This window comes from Leuresthes tenuis, unplaced genomic scaffold (assembly GCF_036924035.1).
Source record: "Leuresthes tenuis unplaced genomic scaffold, fLeuTen1.0.hap1 SCAF_22, whole genome shotgun sequence".
In the NCBI taxonomy this organism is placed as follows: Eukaryota; Metazoa; Chordata; class Actinopteri; order Atheriniformes; family Atherinopsidae; genus Leuresthes; species Leuresthes tenuis.
Window position 1 is genome coordinate 272,431 of NW_027325376.1, and position 17,559 is coordinate 289,989.

The following is a 17,559-nucleotide window of genomic DNA, read 5'->3' on the forward strand; positions in this document are numbered from 1 at the left end:
GACCTTTTCACTCTGACAGGTGTGTGTGTGGAAGTGTTCTGACTGTCCTTGCTGTCTCAGCTGATTCCTCCACGCACACAGCGATATGTCGCTGATCCCCTCTGATTGGCCCGTTTGAACATGGAGGAGCACCTGTCCCTCAGAACCTGGACCCAGCGGTCCCTCAGAACCTGGACCCAGCGGTCCATCAGAACCTGGACCCAGCGGTCCCTCAGAACCTGGACCCAGCGGTCCCTCAGAACCTGGACCCAGCGGTCCATCAGAACCTGGACCCAGCGGTCCCTCAGAACCTGGACCCAGCGGTCCCTCAGAACCTGGACCCAGCGGTCCCTCAGAACCTGGACCCAGCGGTCCATCAGAACCTGGACCCAGCGGTCCATCAGAACCTCAGTGTATCGGACCTCCTTCAGTCTCTGTTGTACCTCTGTGTCTCTACAGTACAGACTGGACCCAGCGGTCCATCAGAACCTCAGTGTATCGGACCTCCTTCAGTCTCTACAGTCCACCTGCTGGTCCTCACTCTCTCTGCGGTCCTGGCTGCCTCGGGACGGGTCCAATCTGACTAGAACCCAGATCAACTCGGCTCTGTCCTGGTCCAGCAGGATTCTGTCCTCTGATCCCCGGACAGGAACCAGTCTCAGGTAAACAATTCAATTCAATTCAGTTCAATTCATTGTAATCATAATCCAATGAAATCCAATTAATTAATTTCAAAATAATCCAATTCATTCAGATAGAGCCAATTCAAAAATAATATCCTAGCTAAGGAAACCAACAGAAACCTCTGGCAGAACCAGAACCAGGAAGAAACCTCTGGCAGAACCAGACTCAATGGGTTTAATCACTGTTTAGGCCCCGCCCCCTGCTGTTGGTGGGTGTGGTTTAAATGGTTTCATCGCTGTTTTAGGCCCCGCCCCCTGCTGTTGGTGGGTGTGGTTTAAATGGTTTCATCGCTGTGTTTTAGGCCCCGCCCCCTGCTGTTGGTGGGGGTGGTTTAAATGGTTTCATCGCTGTGTTTTAGGCCCCGCCCCCTGCTGTTAGTGGGTGTGGTTTAAATGGTTTCATCGCTGTGTTTTAGGCCCCGCCCCCTGCTGTTGGTGGGTGTGGTTTAAATGGTTTCATCGCTGTGTTTTAGGCCCCGCCCCCTGCTGTTGGTGGGGGTGGTTTAAATGGTTTCATCGCTGTGTTTTAGGCCCCGCCCCCTGCTGTTGGTGGGGGTGGTTTAAATGGTTTCATCGCTGTGTTTTAGGCCCCGCCCCCTGCTGTTGGTGGGGGTGGTTTAAATGGTTTCATCGCTGTGTTTTAGGCCCCGCCCCTGCTGTTGGTGGGTGTGGTTTAAATGGTTTCATCGCTGTTTTAGGCCCCGCCCCCTGCTGTTAGTGGGTGTGGTTTAAATGGTTTCATCGCTGTGTTTTAGGCCCCGCCCCCTGCTGTTGGTGGGGGTGGTTTAAATGGTTTCATTGCTGTGTTTTAGGGCCCGCCCCCTGCTGTTGGTGGGTGTGGTTTAAATGGTTTCATCGCTGTGTTTTAGGCCCCGCCCCCTGCTGTTGGTGGGGGTGGTTTAAATGGTTTCATCGCTGTGTTTTAGGCCCCGCCCCCTGCTGTTGGTGGGGGTGGTTTAAATGGTTTCATCGCTGTGTTTTAGGCCCCGCCCCCTGCTGTTGGTGGGTGTGGTTTAAATGGTTTCATCGCTGTGTTTTAGGCCCCGCCCCCTGCTGTTTGTGGGTGTGGTTTAAATAGTTTAATCCCTGTTTTAGGCCCCGCCCCTGCTGTTGGTGGGGGTGGTTTAAATGGTTTCATTGCTGTGTTTTAGGCCCCGCCCCCTGCTGTTTGTGGGTGTGGTTTAAATAGTTTAATTGCTGTTTTAGGCCCCGCCCCCTGCTGTTAGTGGGTGTGGTTTAAATGGTTTCATCGCTGTGTTTTAGGCCCCGCCCCCTGCTGTTGGTGGGGGTGGTTTAAATGGTTTCATTGCTGTGTTTTAGGGCCCGCCCCCTGCTGTTGGTGGGTGTGGTTTAAATGGTTTCATCGCTGTGTTTTAGGCCCCGCCCCCTGCTGTTGGTGGGGGTGGTTTAAATGGTTTCATCGCTGTGTTTTAGGCCCCGCCCCCTGCTGTTGGTGGGGGTGGTTTAAATGGTTTCATCGCTGTGTTTTAGGCCCCGCCCCCTGCTGTTGGTGGGTGTGGTTTAAATGGTTTCATCGCTGTGTTTTAGGCCCCGCCCCCTGCTGTTTGTGGGTGTGGTTTAAATAGTTTAATCCCTGTTTTAGGCCCCGCCCCTGCTGTTGGTGGGGGTGGTTTAAATGGTTTCATTGCTGTGTTTTAGGCCCCGCCCCCTGCTGTTTGTGGGTGTGGTTTAAATAGTTTAATTGCTGTTTTAGGCCCCGCCCCCTGCTGTTAGTGGGTGTGGTTTAAATGGTTTCATCGCTGTGTTTTAGGCCCCGCCCCCTGCTGTTGGTGGGGGTGGTTTAAATGGTTTCATCGCTGTGTTTTAGGCCCCGCCCCCTGCTGTTGGTGGGTGTGGTTTAAATGGTTTCATCGCTGTGTTTTAGGCCCCGCCCCCTGCTGTTGGTGGGGGTGGTTTAAATGGTTTCATCGCTGTGTTTTAGGCCCCGCCCCCTGCTGTTGGTGGGTGTGGTTTAAATGGTTTCATCGCTGTGTTTTAGGCCCCGCCCCCTGCTGTTGGTGGGTGTGGTTTAAATGGTTTCATCGCTGTGTTTTAGGCCCCGCCCCCTGCTGTTGGTGGGTGTGGTTTAAATGGTTTCATCGCTGTGTTTTAGGCCCCGCCCCCTGCTGTTGGTGGGTGTGGTTTAAATGGTTTCATCGCTGTGTTTTAGGCCCCGCCCCCTGCTGTTGGTGGGGGTGGTTTAAATGGTTTCATCGCTGTGTTTTAGGCCCCGCCCCCTGCTGTTGGTGGGTGTGGTTTAAATGGTTTCATCGCTGTGTTTTAGGCCCCGCCCCCTGCTGTTGGTGGGGGTGGTTTAAATGGTTTCATCGCTGTGTTTTAGGCCCCGCCCCCTGCTGTTGGTGGGGGTGGTTTAAATGGTTTCATCGCTGTGTTTTAGGCCCCGCCCCCTGCTGTTGGTGGGGGTATTGCAGCTTCCCTCTCAGACGTCTGAACTCCAACATGCTCTTCAGCTCAGAGACGCCACGGGAGCAGTGGCCTGCGTCGTCACGGAAACCAGCGAGGAGGACGGAGGTCAGACGGCGTGCTTCAACACCGCCTGGATCGGTACACGCGTTTATAGTTCTGAGCCGACCCTGTGTCCTCACAAAGGTCAGAGGTTAAAATGTGTTTGTGTGTTTCAGGATGCCTGGTGTGTGTCCTGCAGTTCACCATGGTAACGGAGAGATTCCTCCAATCAGATTTCCCCTCTTATCAACACCTGGACCAGGACAGGTTCATCACACACAAACACTGCAGGTACGCACACACACAGGAGAACCTCGGGTCCAGACTCACCTCCATCTGAAGGAGGGTCAGGTCCACATTCTGGTTCCAGAGAGCTGGTATTGATCACCAGACTGATCAGTGGTGATCAGCTGACTCGGGTTCATTTCTCCACACACAGTCACATGACCACCTGTTTGTGTGTGTTGGACAGAGTTTACCTGCAGTTCTCTCTGGATCACGTCCACATCCTGAGCCCGTCTGTTGCCATGGTAACACACCTGAGGCAGAAGGAGGAGGAATCAGGACATGATGTCACAGCCAGGAAGAGAAGAAGAGAAGAGGACGGAACAGGCTCCTCCTCCTCTGTTACCATGACAGCGGACCCTGTGGGTGGAGACTCCCAGCCCTGTGTCTCCATGGTGATCAGAGTGGAAGAGAAGGAGGGCGTTGCCTGGAAGAACGCAGGGGCGGGGTCAGACGGTGGGGGGGCGGGGCTTACTGTGTGCTTCTCAGTCAGATCTGCTGTGATTGGTCCAGTGGTCAGCTGGGGGCAGGACCCAAAGAATGCACCAATGACAGAAAGGGAGGTGGACAGAGAGGCGGAGCAGAAGGTGAGAGACACACCTGGAGGGTCCCATGATGCACCTGTGGTGCCACCTGTTCACCTGTGTGTGTGTGTGTGTGTGCAGGTGGTGCTGGTGCTCTCAGGTGCGTCTGCCCGGTGGTTCCCCGTCCTCCAGTCCGGGTGTTTCTACAGACTCGTGGCCGCCAACACTCAGGTAAAACACCTGTGATGATGTCAGAGGAGCTGGCGGCTGAGCGCTCCGCTGCAGAGGTTCTGCGTCACTTTGGACCCTCAGTTCTGGTGCTTCTGATCGCAGTTAACTTAGTAACATCTTAACTTAGTAGGGTTAGGGTTATTTCTTATTGTTTCCCCAGAACTCTTTAGCTGAAACTAACCCATCTGACAGTTATTGGATCAGTCGGACTCTGTGTGGTTCTGACCACATTTTACTGTCTGGTCACCAGAACCAGATGTTTAGAACCAGATGTTCTAACAAGGAGCATCCTCCTCTGAGGTCCACCTCTCAGGTTGTTCTGACCCGGTTCTGTGTTCCTGATTTGGTCCGTTTCTCTCCTACAGGATCCCGGGGTTCTGATTGGCTGTGGAAGCAGTGGGTGGAGTCAGGTGGAGCTCCACGCTGAGTCCACGCTTCAGGTCAGATCTGACTGGAGGTTCCACACTATCACACGCCCCCTGCGACTGCTCACCTGCACACAGGTAACAGAACCAGAGCCTCGCCACAGTGTGAGTTTCTGGTCACGTGACCCTGGAGGTGGGTTCCACCTTCTTCCTGTTCCAGCTCTTCACCGTCAGTCAACCACCTGAACCTGACTGGACCAGAACATCTGTTATAACACACTGTGACAGCTCTCATTCCAAAGTTCTGTTGTATGTGTGGGTCCACTTTAAGTCACGTGATCAGCTCACCTGTATCAGCTGGGGGGGTCAGGACAGGTGAGGGGGACTAACAGGAAGTCCAACTGCAGGTTATGATTACTGGAGGATTTAAGATGGAAAGATTTAAACTGACGCAGCAGATTATAAACAGTCACATGACCCGTGTTGTCTCTGTTTCCCCCCCCTCAGGTCGTCTCCTCCTCAGTCCTGTCGGTCTCTGAGGTGTTGGACTGCAGGTACGCTGTCTCTCTGCTGCCACCTGTGGCTGCCTGAGGAACTGCAGCTGCATCATGATCAGCTGAACTCGTCAATAACTGATGGATCTGTGTGTTTCAGCTCTGAGGTGGTGAGTTTAAAGGGCCTGCTGACTGAGAGGATCAGTGTGAGGGACAGGAGCGCCGAGTCTGAACGTACGCCCACAGGTACGCCCACAGGTACGCCCACAGGTACGCCCACAGGTACGCCCACAGGTACGCCTACAGGTACACCCACAGATACACACACAGGTACGCCCACAGGTACGCCCACAGGTACGCCCACTGGTGCGCGCACAGGTACGCACACAGGTACACCCTCAGTTACACCCACAGGTACACCCACAGGTACACCCACAGGTGCATGCACAGGTACACCAACAGGTCCACCCACAGGTACACGCACAGGTACGCCCAGGTACGCCCAGACGTACGCCCACAGGTACACCCACAGGTACACCCACAGGTACACCCACAGGTACACCCACAGGTACCTCCACAGGTACGCCCACAGGTACACACACAGATACACACACAGGTACGCCCACAGGTACACCCACTGGTGCATGCACAGGTACGCCCAGACGTACGCCCAGACGTACGCCCACAGGTACACCCACAGGTACACCCTCAGTTACACCCACAGGTACACCCACTGGTGCATGCACAGGTACACCAACAGGTCCACCCACAGGTACACGCACAGGTACGCCCAGACGTACGCCCAGACGTACGCCCACAGGTACACCCACAGGTACACCCACAGGTGCGCGCACAGGTTCGCCCACAGGTACGCCCACAGGTACGCCCACAGGTACACCCACAGGTGCGCGCACAGGTACGCCCACAGGTACGCCCACAGGTACGCCCACAGGTACGCCCACAGGTGCGCGCACAGGTTCGCCCACAGGTACGCCCACAGGTACACCCACAGGTACACCCACAGGTGCGCGCACAGGTTCGCCCACAGGTACTCCCACAGGTACACACACAGGTACACCCACAGGTGCGCGCACAGGTACGCCCACAGGTACGCCCACAGGTACGCCCACAGGTACGCCCACAGGTACACACACAGGTACGCCCACAGGTACGCCCACAGGTGCACACACAGGTACGCCCACAGGTACACCCACAGGTACACGCACAGGTACGCCCACAGGTGCGCGCACACGTACGCCCACAGGTACGCCCACAGGTACACCCACAGGTACGCCCACAGATACGCCAACTGGTGCGCGCACAGGTACACCCACAGGTACACACACAGGTACGCCCACAGGTACACTCACAGGTGCGCGCACAGGTACACCCACAGGTGCATGCACAGGTACACCCTCAGGTACACCCACATGTACGCCCACAGGTACACCCTCAGGTACACACACAGGTACGCCCACAGGTCCACCCACAGGTACACTCACAGGTGCGCGCACAGGTACACCCACAGGTGCATGCACAGGTACACCCTCAGGTACACCCACATGTACGCCCACAGGTACACCCTCAGGTACACACACAGGTACGCGCACAGGTACACGCACAGGTACACGCACAGGTACACCCACATGTACGCCCACAGGTGCATGCACAGGTGCACCCTCGGGTACGCCCACAGGTACGCCCACAGGTACGCGCACAGGTACACGCACAGGTACACGCACAGGTACGCCCACACGCGGCTTTCCAAAAGTAGTTCTAACTGAATGTGTGTGTGTTCAGGTGTGCGTCTCACACTCTGTGACCAAAGTGGGAGGAGTCTTAGAGTGTACCTGGACCTGAGCCACACCCCCTACTCACCTGGCCTGTTGCATGGCAACATCGTGCTGCTATCTGCCTTCCAGAGGAAGCTGTCCAGGTAACACACTCTCAGGTTTACCTGAAGGTTCCTGCGAAGAGTCAATGATGATCCAATAAGTAGTTACTGATTCTGGTTTATGTCCTGTAACGCAGTTTAACACACCTGTAACACAGTTTAACACACCTGTAACACAGTTTAACATACCTGTAACACAGTTTAACACACCTGTAACGCAGTTTAACACACCTGTAACGCAGTTTAACACACACCTGTAACGCAGTTTAACAAACCTGTAACACAGTTTAACACACCTGTAACACAGTTTAACACACCTGTAACACAGTTTAACACACCTGTAACACAGTTTAACACACCTGTAACACAGTTTAACACACACCTGTAACGCAGTTTAACAAACCTGTAACACAGTTTAACACACCTGTAACACAGTTTAACACACCTGTAACACAGTTTAACACACCTGTAACACAGTTTAACACACCTGTAACACAGTTTAACACACCTGTAACGCAGTTTAACACACCTGTAACGCAGTTTAACACACCTGTAACGCAGTTTTACACACACCTGTAACGCAGTTTAACACACCTGTAACACAGTTTAACAAACCTGTAACACAGTTTAACACACCTGTAACACAGTTTAACACACCTGTAACGCAGTTTAACACACACCTGTAACGCTGTTTAACACACACCTGTAACGCTGTTTAACACACCTGTAACGCAGTTTAACACACCTGTAACGCTGTTTAACACACCTGTAACGCAGTTTAACACACCTGTAACGCTGTTTAACACACCTGTAACGCAGTTTAACACACCTGTAACACAGTTTAACACACACCTGTAACGCAGTTTAACACACCTGTAACACAGTTTAACACACCTGTAACGCAGTTTAACACACACCTGTAACACAGTTTAACACACCTGTAACACAGTTTAACACACACCTGTAACACAGTTTAACACACACCTGTAACGCTGTTTAACACACCTGTAACACAGTTTAACACACCTGTAACGCAGTTTAACACACACCTGTAACGCAGTTTAACACATACCTGTAACACAGTTTAACGCTGTTTAACACACACCTGTAACACAGTTTAACGCTGTTTAACACACACCTGCAACGCAGTTTAACACACCTGTAACATAGTTTAACGCTGTTTAACACACCTGTAACGCAGTTTAACACACCTGTAACATAGTTTAACGCTGTTTAACACACACCTGTAACGCAGTTTAACACACCTGTAACGCAGTTTAACACACCTGTAACGCAGTTTAACACACACCTGTAACGCAGTTTAACACACCTGTAACGCAGTTTAACACACACCTGTAACGCAGTTTAACACACACCTGTAACGCTGTTTAACACACACCTGTAACGCAGTTTAACACACCTGTAACATAGTTTAACGCAGTTTAACACACCTGTAACACAGTTTAACACACCTGTAACACAGTTTAACACACCTGTAACACAGTTTAACACACAGCTGTAACGCAGTTTAACACACACCTGTAACACAGTTTAACAGACACCTGTAACGCAGTTTAACACACACCTGTAACGCAGTTTAACACACACCTGTAACGCAGTTTAACACACACCTGTAACGCAGTTTAACACACACCTGTAACGCAGTTTAACACACACCTGTAACGCAGTTTAACACACACCTGTAACGCAGTTTAACACACACCTGTAACGCAGTTTAACACACACCTGTAACGCAGTTTAACACACAGCTGTAACGCAGTTTAACACACAGCTGTAACGCAGTTTAACACACACCTGTAACGCAGTTTAACACACACCTGTAACGCAGTTTAACACACACCTGTAACGCAGTTTAACACACACCTGTAACGCAGTTTAACACACCTGTAACGCAGTTTAACACACACCTGTAACGCAGTTTAACACACACCTGTAACGCAGTTTAACACACACCTGCAACGCAGTTTAACACACACCTGTAACGCTGTTTAACACACACCTGTAACGCAGTTTAACACACCTGTAACATAGTTTAACGCTGTTTAACACACCTGTAACATAGTTTAACACACACCTGTAACGCAGTTTAACACACACCTGTAACGCAGTTTAACACACACCTGTAACACTGTTTAACGCACCTGTAACGCAGTTTAACACACACCTGTAACATAGTTTAATGCTGTTTAACACACACCTGTAACACACCTGTAACGCAGTTTAACACACCTGTAACGCAGTTTAACACACCTGTAACGCAGTTTAACACACACCTGTAACGCTGTTTAACACACAGCTGTAACGCTGTTTAACACACCTGTAACGCAGTTTAACACACACCTGTAACGCTGTTTAACACACACCTGTAACGCTGTTTAACACACACCTGTAACGCTGTTTAACACACACCTGTAACGCAGTTTAACACACCTGTAACGCAGTTTAACACACCTGTAACGCAGTTTAACACACACCTGTAACATAGTTTAACGCTGTTTAACACACCTGTAACGCAGTTTAACACACCTGTAACATAGTTTAACGCTGTTTAACACACACCTGTAACGCAGTTTAACACACCTGTAACGCAGTTTAACACACCTGTAACGCAGTTTAACACACACCTGTAACGCAGTTTAACACACCTGTAACGCAGTTTAACACACCTGTAACGCAGTTTAACACACACCTGTAACGCTGTTTAACACACACCTGTAACGCTGTTTAACACACACCTGTAACGCTGTTTAACACACACCTGTAACGCAGTTTAACACACCTGTAACATAGTTTAACGCTGTTTAACACACCTGTAACGCAGTTTAACACACACCTGTAACGCAGTTTAACACACACCTGTAACGCAGTTTAACACACACCTGTAACGCAGTTTAACACACCTGTAACACAGTTTAACACACCTGTAACGCAGTTTAACACACAGCTGTAACGCAGTTTAACACACACCTGTAACGCAGTTTAACACACACCTGTAACGCAGTTTAACACACACCTGTAACGCAGTTTAACACACACCTGTAACGCAGTTTAACACACACCTGTAACGCAGTTTAACACACCTGTAACGCAGTTTAACACACACCTGTAACGCAGTTTAACACACACCTGTAACGCAGTTTAACACACACCTGTAACGCAGTTTAACACACCTGTAACGCAGTTTAACACACAGCTGTAACGCAGTTTAACACACACCTGTAACGCAGTTTAACACACACCTGTAACGCAGTTTAACACACCTGTAACGCAGTTTAACACACACCTGTAACGCAGTTTAACACACACCTGCAACGCAGTTTAACACACACCTGCAACGCAGTTTAACACACACCTGCAACGCAGTTTAACACACACCTGCAACGCAGTTTAACACACACCTGCAACGCAGTTTAACACACACCTGCAACGCAGTTTAACACACACCTGTAACGCAGTTTAACACACAGCTGTAACGCAGTTTAACACACACCTGTAACGCAGTTTAACACACACCTGTAACGCAGTTTAACACACACCTGTAACGCAGTTTAACACACACCTGTAACGCTGTTTAACACACACCTGTAACGCTGTTTAACACACACCTGTAACGCAGTTTAACACACAGCTGTAACGCTGTTTAACACACACCTGTAACGCAGTTTAACACACACCTGTAACGCAGTTTAACACACACCTGTAACGCAGTTTAACACACACCTGTAACGCAGTTTAACACACACCTGTAACGCAGTTTAACACACACCTGTAACGCTGTTTAACACACCTGTAACATAGTTTAACGCTGTTTAACACACCTGTAACGCAGTTTACCACACCTGTAACATAGTTTAACGCTGTTTAACACACACCTGTAACGCAGTTTAACACACAGCTGTAACGCAGTTTAACACACACCTGTAACGCTGTTTAACACACACCTGTAACGCTGTTTAACACACACCTGTAACGCAGTTTAACACACAGCTGTAACGCTGTTTAACACACAGCTGTAACGCTGTTTAACACACAGCTGTAACGCTGTTTAACACACAGCTGTAACGCTGTTTAACACACACCTGTAACGCAGTTTAACACACCTGTAACGCAGTTTAACACACCTGTAACGCAGTTTAACACACACCTGTAACGCAGTTTAACACACCTGTAACGCAGTTTAACACACCTGTAACGCAGTTTAACACACCTGTAACATAGTTTAACGCTGTTTAACACACACCTGTAACGCAGTTTAACACACAGCTGTAACGCTGTTTAACACACAGCTGTAACGCAGTTTAACACACACCTGTAACATAGTTTAACGCTGTTTAACACACACCTGTAACACAGTTTAACACACCTGTAACATAGTTTAACGCAGTTTAACACACCTGTAACATAGTTTAACACACACCTGTAACACAGTTTAACACACACCTGTAACGCAGTTTAACACACACCTGTAACGCTGTTTAACACACCTGTAACATAGTTTAACGCTGTTTAACACACCTGTAACGCAGTTTAACACACCTGTAACATAGTTTAACGCTGTTTAACACACACCTGTAACGCAGTTTAACACACAGCTGTAACGCTGTTTAACACACACCTGTAACGCAGTTTAACACACACCTGTAACATAGTTTAACGCTGTTTAACACACACCTGTAACACAGTTTAACACACCTGTAACATAGTTTAACGCAGTGTAACACACCTGTAACATAGTTTAACACACACCTGTAACACAGTTTAACACACACCTGTAACGCAGTTTAACACACACCTGTAACGCTGTTTAACACACCTGTAGCATAGTTTAACGCTGTTTAACACACCTGTAACGCAGTTTAACACACAGCTGTAACGCTGTTTAACACACACCTGTAACGCAGTTTAACACACATGTAACATAGTTTAACGCAGTTTAACACACCTGTAACATAGTTTAACAGACACCTGTAACGCAGTTTAACACACCTGTAACGCAGTTTAACACACACCTGTAACGCTGTTTAACACACAGCTGTAACGCTGTTTAACACACACCTGTAACGCAGTTTAACACACCTGTAACATAGTTTAACGCAGTTTAACACACCTGTAACATAGTTTAACAGACACCTGTAACGCAGTTTAACACACCTGTAACGCAGTTTAACACACACCTGTAACGCTGTTTAACACACACCTGTAACGCAGTTTAACACACCTGTAACACAGTTTAACACACACCTGTAACGCTGTTTAACACACCTGTAACATAGTTTAACGCTGTTTAACACACACCTGTAACGCAGTTTAACACACAGCTGTAACGCTGTTTAACACACACCTGTAACGCAGTTTAACACACACCTGTAACATAGTTTAACGCTGTTTAACACACACCTGTAACACAGTTTAACACACCTGTAACATAGTTTAACGCAGTTTAACACACCTGTAACATAGTTTAACACACACCTGTAACACAGTTTAACACACCTGTAACATAGTTTAACGCTGTTTAACACACCTGTAACGCAGTTTAACACACACCTGTAACGCAGTTTAACACACACCTGTAACGCAGTTTAACACACACCTGTAACGCAGTTTAACACACACCTGTAACGCTGTTTAACACACACCTGTAACGCAGTTTAACACACACCTGTAACGCAGTTTAACACACACCTGTAACATAGTTTAACGCTGTTTAACACACCTGTAACGCAGTTTAACACACACCTGTAACGCAGTTTAACACACACCTGTAACGCAGTTTAACACACACCTGTAACGCAGTTTAACACACACCTGTAACGCTGTTTAACACACACCTGTAACGCAGTTTAACACACACCTGTAACGCAGTTTAACACACACCTGTAACATAGTTTAACGCTGTTTAACACACCTGTAACGCAGTTTAACACACCTGTAACATAGTTTAACGCTGTTTAACACACCTGTAACGCAGTTTAACACACCTGTAACATAGTTTAACGCTGTTTAACACACACCTGTAACGCAGTTTAACACACAGCTGTAACGCAGTTTAACACACAGCTGTAACGCTGTTTAACACACACCTGTAACGCAGTTTAACACACACCTGTAACATAGTTTAACGCTGTTTAACACACCTGTAACGCAGTTTAACACACCTGTAACATAGTTTAACGCTGTTTAACACACACCTGTAACATAGTTTAACGCTGTTTAACACACCTGTAACGCAGTTTAACACACCTGTAACATAGTTTAACGCTGTTTAACACACACCTGTAACGCAGTTTAACACACACCTGTAACGCAGTTTAACACACACCTGTAACATAGTTTAACGCTGTTTAACACACACCTGTAACACAGTTTAACACACCTGTAACATAGTTTAACGCAGTTTAACACACCTGTAACATAGTTTAACACACACCTGTAACACAGTTTAACAGACACCTGTAACTCAGTTTAACACACACCTGTAACGCAGTTTAACACACACCTGTAACGCTGTTTAACACACCTGTAGCATAGTTTAACGCTGTTTAACACACCTGTAACGCAGTTTAACACCTGTAACATAGTTTAACGCTATTTAACACACACCTGTAACGCAGTTTAACACACCTGTAACATAGTTTAACGCAGTTTAACACACCTGTAACATAGTTTAACACACACCTGTAACGCAGTTTAACACACACCTGTAACGCAGTTTAACACGCACCTGTAACACAGTTTAACACACCTGTAACACTGTTTAACACACCTGTAACGCAGTTTAACTGTGTCTTTCAGATCAGGAGGTGTGTACTGCTCCTTCTTACCTGTCAGCTGTATCACTGTGATGTCACTGGCAGACACCAGGTACCCTCACAGCAGCTCTCCTGTTGGTTTATTTATGTTGTTATTTGGTTGACAGGTGTTTCTGTTCTCAGCTGTGCCCCGCCTCCTGCACCCATCATGCACCTGGGTCAGTGGTCTGAGAGCAGCGAGCAGGGGTGCATTATGGGTCGGGTCAGAGGTCATGTGGTGTGTTTCCTGTTTCTGAAGCTGCAGTGGAGCTGCTCGCTCTGTGGAAGCCTCTACACACAGGTAATACACACACAGGTAATACACACAGGTAATACACACACAGGTAATACACACAGGTAATACACACAGGTAATACACACAGGTAATACACACAGGTACCACACACACAGGTAATACACACAGGTAATACACACAGGTAATACACACACAGGTAATACACACAGGTAATACACACAGGTAATACACACAGGTAATACACACACAGGTAATACACACAGGTAATACACACACAGGTAATACACACAGGTAATACACACACAGGTAATACACACAGGTAATACACACAGGTAATACACACACAGGTAATACACACAGGTAATACACACAGGTAATACACACAGGTAATACACACAGGTACCACACACACAGGTAATACACACAGGTAATACACACACAGGTAATACACACACAGGTAATACACACACAGGTAATACACACACAGGTAATACACACAGGTAATACACACACAGGTAATACACACAGGTAATACACACACAGGTAATACACACAGGTAATACACACAGGTAATACACACAGGTAATACACACAGGTAATACACACACGGGTAATACACACACGGGTAATACACACACAGGTAATACACACACAGGTAATACACACAGGTAATACACACAGGTAATACACACACAGGTAATACACACACAGGTAATACACACACAGGTAATACACACACAGGTAATACACACAGGTAATACACACAGGTAATACACACACAGGTACCACACACAGGTAATACACACAGGTAATACACACACAGGTAATACACACACAGGTAATACACACACAGGTAATACACACACAGGTAATACACACACAGGTAATACACACACAGGTAATACACACAGGTAATACACACAGGTAATACACACAGGTAATACACACACAGGTAATACACACAGGTAATACACACAGGTAATACACACAGGTAATACACACAGGTAATACACACAGGTAATACACACACAGGTAATACACACACGGGTAATACACACACAGGTAATACACACACAGGTAATACACACAGGTAATACACACACAGGTAATACACACAGGTAATACACACAGGTAATACACACAGGTAATACACACAGGTAATACACACACAGGTAATACACACACGGGTAATACACACACAGGTAATACACACAGGTAATACACACACAGGTAATACACACACAGGTAATACACACACAGGTAATACACACACAGGTAATACACACACAGGTAATACACACAGGTAATACACACACAGGTAATACACACACAGGTAATACACACACAGGTAATACACACACAGGTAATACACACACAGGTAATACACACAGGTAATACACACACGGTTCTACCTCCGTCAGGGGTCCTTAGGCCACACCCCCTGACCCTACCTGCGTACCTGTAAGTCGCTTTGGATAAAAGCATCTGTCAAATACATAAACATAAACCACACACAGGTACGACACTCAGGTGTTTATATGTATATAAACTTTATATATACCTAAAGTTTCTGCTTCAGCGCTGCAGCTCTCAGTGTGGATCGTCATCGTCTGTTTTTCAGTCCACAGCAAAGTAAGAACATTTTCTGTTTGATTGATTTGATCTTGAAACACTCATTGATTTTTGACTGAGTTTAGTTATCGGTCTTTATTGATCAGGCTGGTGATTGACGATGGAACCGGTGAGGCTCACGTCTGGTTCTCAGGTGCGCTGGTTCGTGCTCTGCTGGGATTGGCTGATCCTCAGTGGGAGGGGCTTCAGAGAGCGCTCAGGATCAAAGGTGACATCAGAGTCTACCCCCGGGGGCGGAGCCTGGTCAGTACCTGCTTTCTCTGATATTAAAAACTGACTGATTTGATTGATACGTCTTTTCTTTCGGTAACTCCGTCACTACATTTCAAACTGTTCAGTTACCAAATACTGGTTCTGGAAATGTATTCTCTGACTTTTGCTGCTGATAGCGTGTATAATTTCTAATTATTCAGCTTTTTATGTAAACATTGTGAAACCGGATGCTATCGGAGGAATCTTTAAAGCTTTTAAAAGCTTTGTGGAACTCTTTAATCCAGACAGAGACACCAGAAGCTTTTTACCGTCACCTCCAGTCTGAAGTTTCACAATAAATGAAAAAATGTCCAAACTTTACTTGTACCGAACATTTTCACCCCGTCTGACCTTTTTTGTCATTTACTTTTTGTTTTTTTTACATGTAAACAAACAAACAACATGAAGACCTATAAGCAAATACAGAGAATATCAAGGGGATAATAAAAGTGTACAAAAGGGAGTTAGTAAACACCTCCAGTAGAGCATTCTGATAGTCCGATCAGGGATTACCTGATAGTCCGATCTGGGATTACCTGAAGTCCGATCTGGGATTACCTGATAGTCCGATCTGGGATTACCTGATAGTCCGATCTGGGATTACCTGATAGTCCGATCTGGGATTACCTGATAGTCCGATCTGGGATTACCTGATAGTCCGATCTGGGATTACCTGATAGTCCGATCAGGGATTACCTGATAGTCCGATCTGGGATTACCTGATAGTCCGATCTGGGATTACCTGATAGTCCGATCTGGGATTACCTGATAGTCCGATCTGGGATTACCTGATAGTCCGATCAGGGATTACCTGATAGTCCGATCAGGGATTACCTGATAGTCCGATCTGGGATTACCTGATAGTCCGATCTGGGATTACCTGAAGTCCGATCTGGGATTACCTGATAGTCCGATCTGGGATTACCTGATAGTCCGATCTGGGATTACCTGATAGTCCGATCTGGGATTACCTGAAGTCCGATCTGGGATTACCTGATAGTCCGATCTGGGATTACCTGATAGTCCGATCTGGGATTACCTGATAGTCCGATCTGGGATTACCTGAAGTCCGATCTGGGATTACCTGATAGTCCGATCTGGGATTACCTGATAGTCCGATCTGGGATTACCTGATAGTCCGATCTGGGATTACCTGATAGTCCGATCTGGGATTACCTGATAGTCCGATCTGGGATTACCTGATAGTCCGATCTGGGATTACCTGATAGTCCGGTAGAGACATGTAGTCTCTAGTGAAAAGGTAATTCCATTAATCTACACTCGGTGTTTCCCTCTGCAGCCATTCCTTCATTATTGATTTCTTACAGGCCACCAGTAATATTCTCAGTAAATATTTATCTTTGTTCCTCCAGATCCACCAAATATAACAAATTGAACCAAAAAGTTGTTTTTGTTGAGAGCACAGTCTCTAGAGTTTGTATGTTTAACCAAAGTGGGGTCACAGCCGGGCAGCACCAGAATAAGTGGCAGTGATCCGCCTCTTTGCTTCCAGTGTCTCCAACAGTCTGATTGGATCTCTTTTGATATGAAGTGCAGAAATAGAATTAGATTTTTCCATGAATGTTCTCTCCAAAGTGGAGTTCCAGTTCTCCTGTGAGATTATGATATTTTCTTTGTCAAAAGATTGAAGACTTGTGTGTAATTTGGAAATTATTTTCTTGAAAG

General features: G+C 47.2%; 1 protein-coding gene across 1 annotated transcript in view; it reads left to right on the forward strand.

The window, feature by feature from the left end:
* Positions 1-17,559, forward strand: part of ctc1 (CTS telomere maintenance complex component 1) — a 34,635-nt gene that overhangs the window by 10,992 nt on the left and 6,084 nt on the right. Inside the window, exons 11-23 of the mRNA XM_072376586.1 lie at positions 439-641; positions 3,061-3,227; positions 3,305-3,419; positions 3,601-4,000; positions 4,079-4,168; positions 4,534-4,671; positions 5,041-5,087; positions 5,188-5,273; positions 6,828-6,963; positions 13,738-13,806; positions 13,878-14,034; positions 15,569-15,621; positions 15,708-15,864. Of these exons, the coding sequence (XP_072232687.1) occupies positions 439-641; positions 3,061-3,227; positions 3,305-3,419; positions 3,601-4,000; positions 4,079-4,168; positions 4,534-4,671; positions 5,041-5,087; positions 5,188-5,273; positions 6,828-6,963; positions 13,738-13,806; positions 13,878-14,034; positions 15,569-15,621; positions 15,708-15,864 (1,818 nt within the window). The remainder of the gene's footprint in view (positions 1-438; positions 642-3,060; positions 3,228-3,304; positions 3,420-3,600; positions 4,001-4,078; positions 4,169-4,533; positions 4,672-5,040; positions 5,088-5,187; positions 5,274-6,827; positions 6,964-13,737; positions 13,807-13,877; positions 14,035-15,568; positions 15,622-15,707; positions 15,865-17,559) is intronic.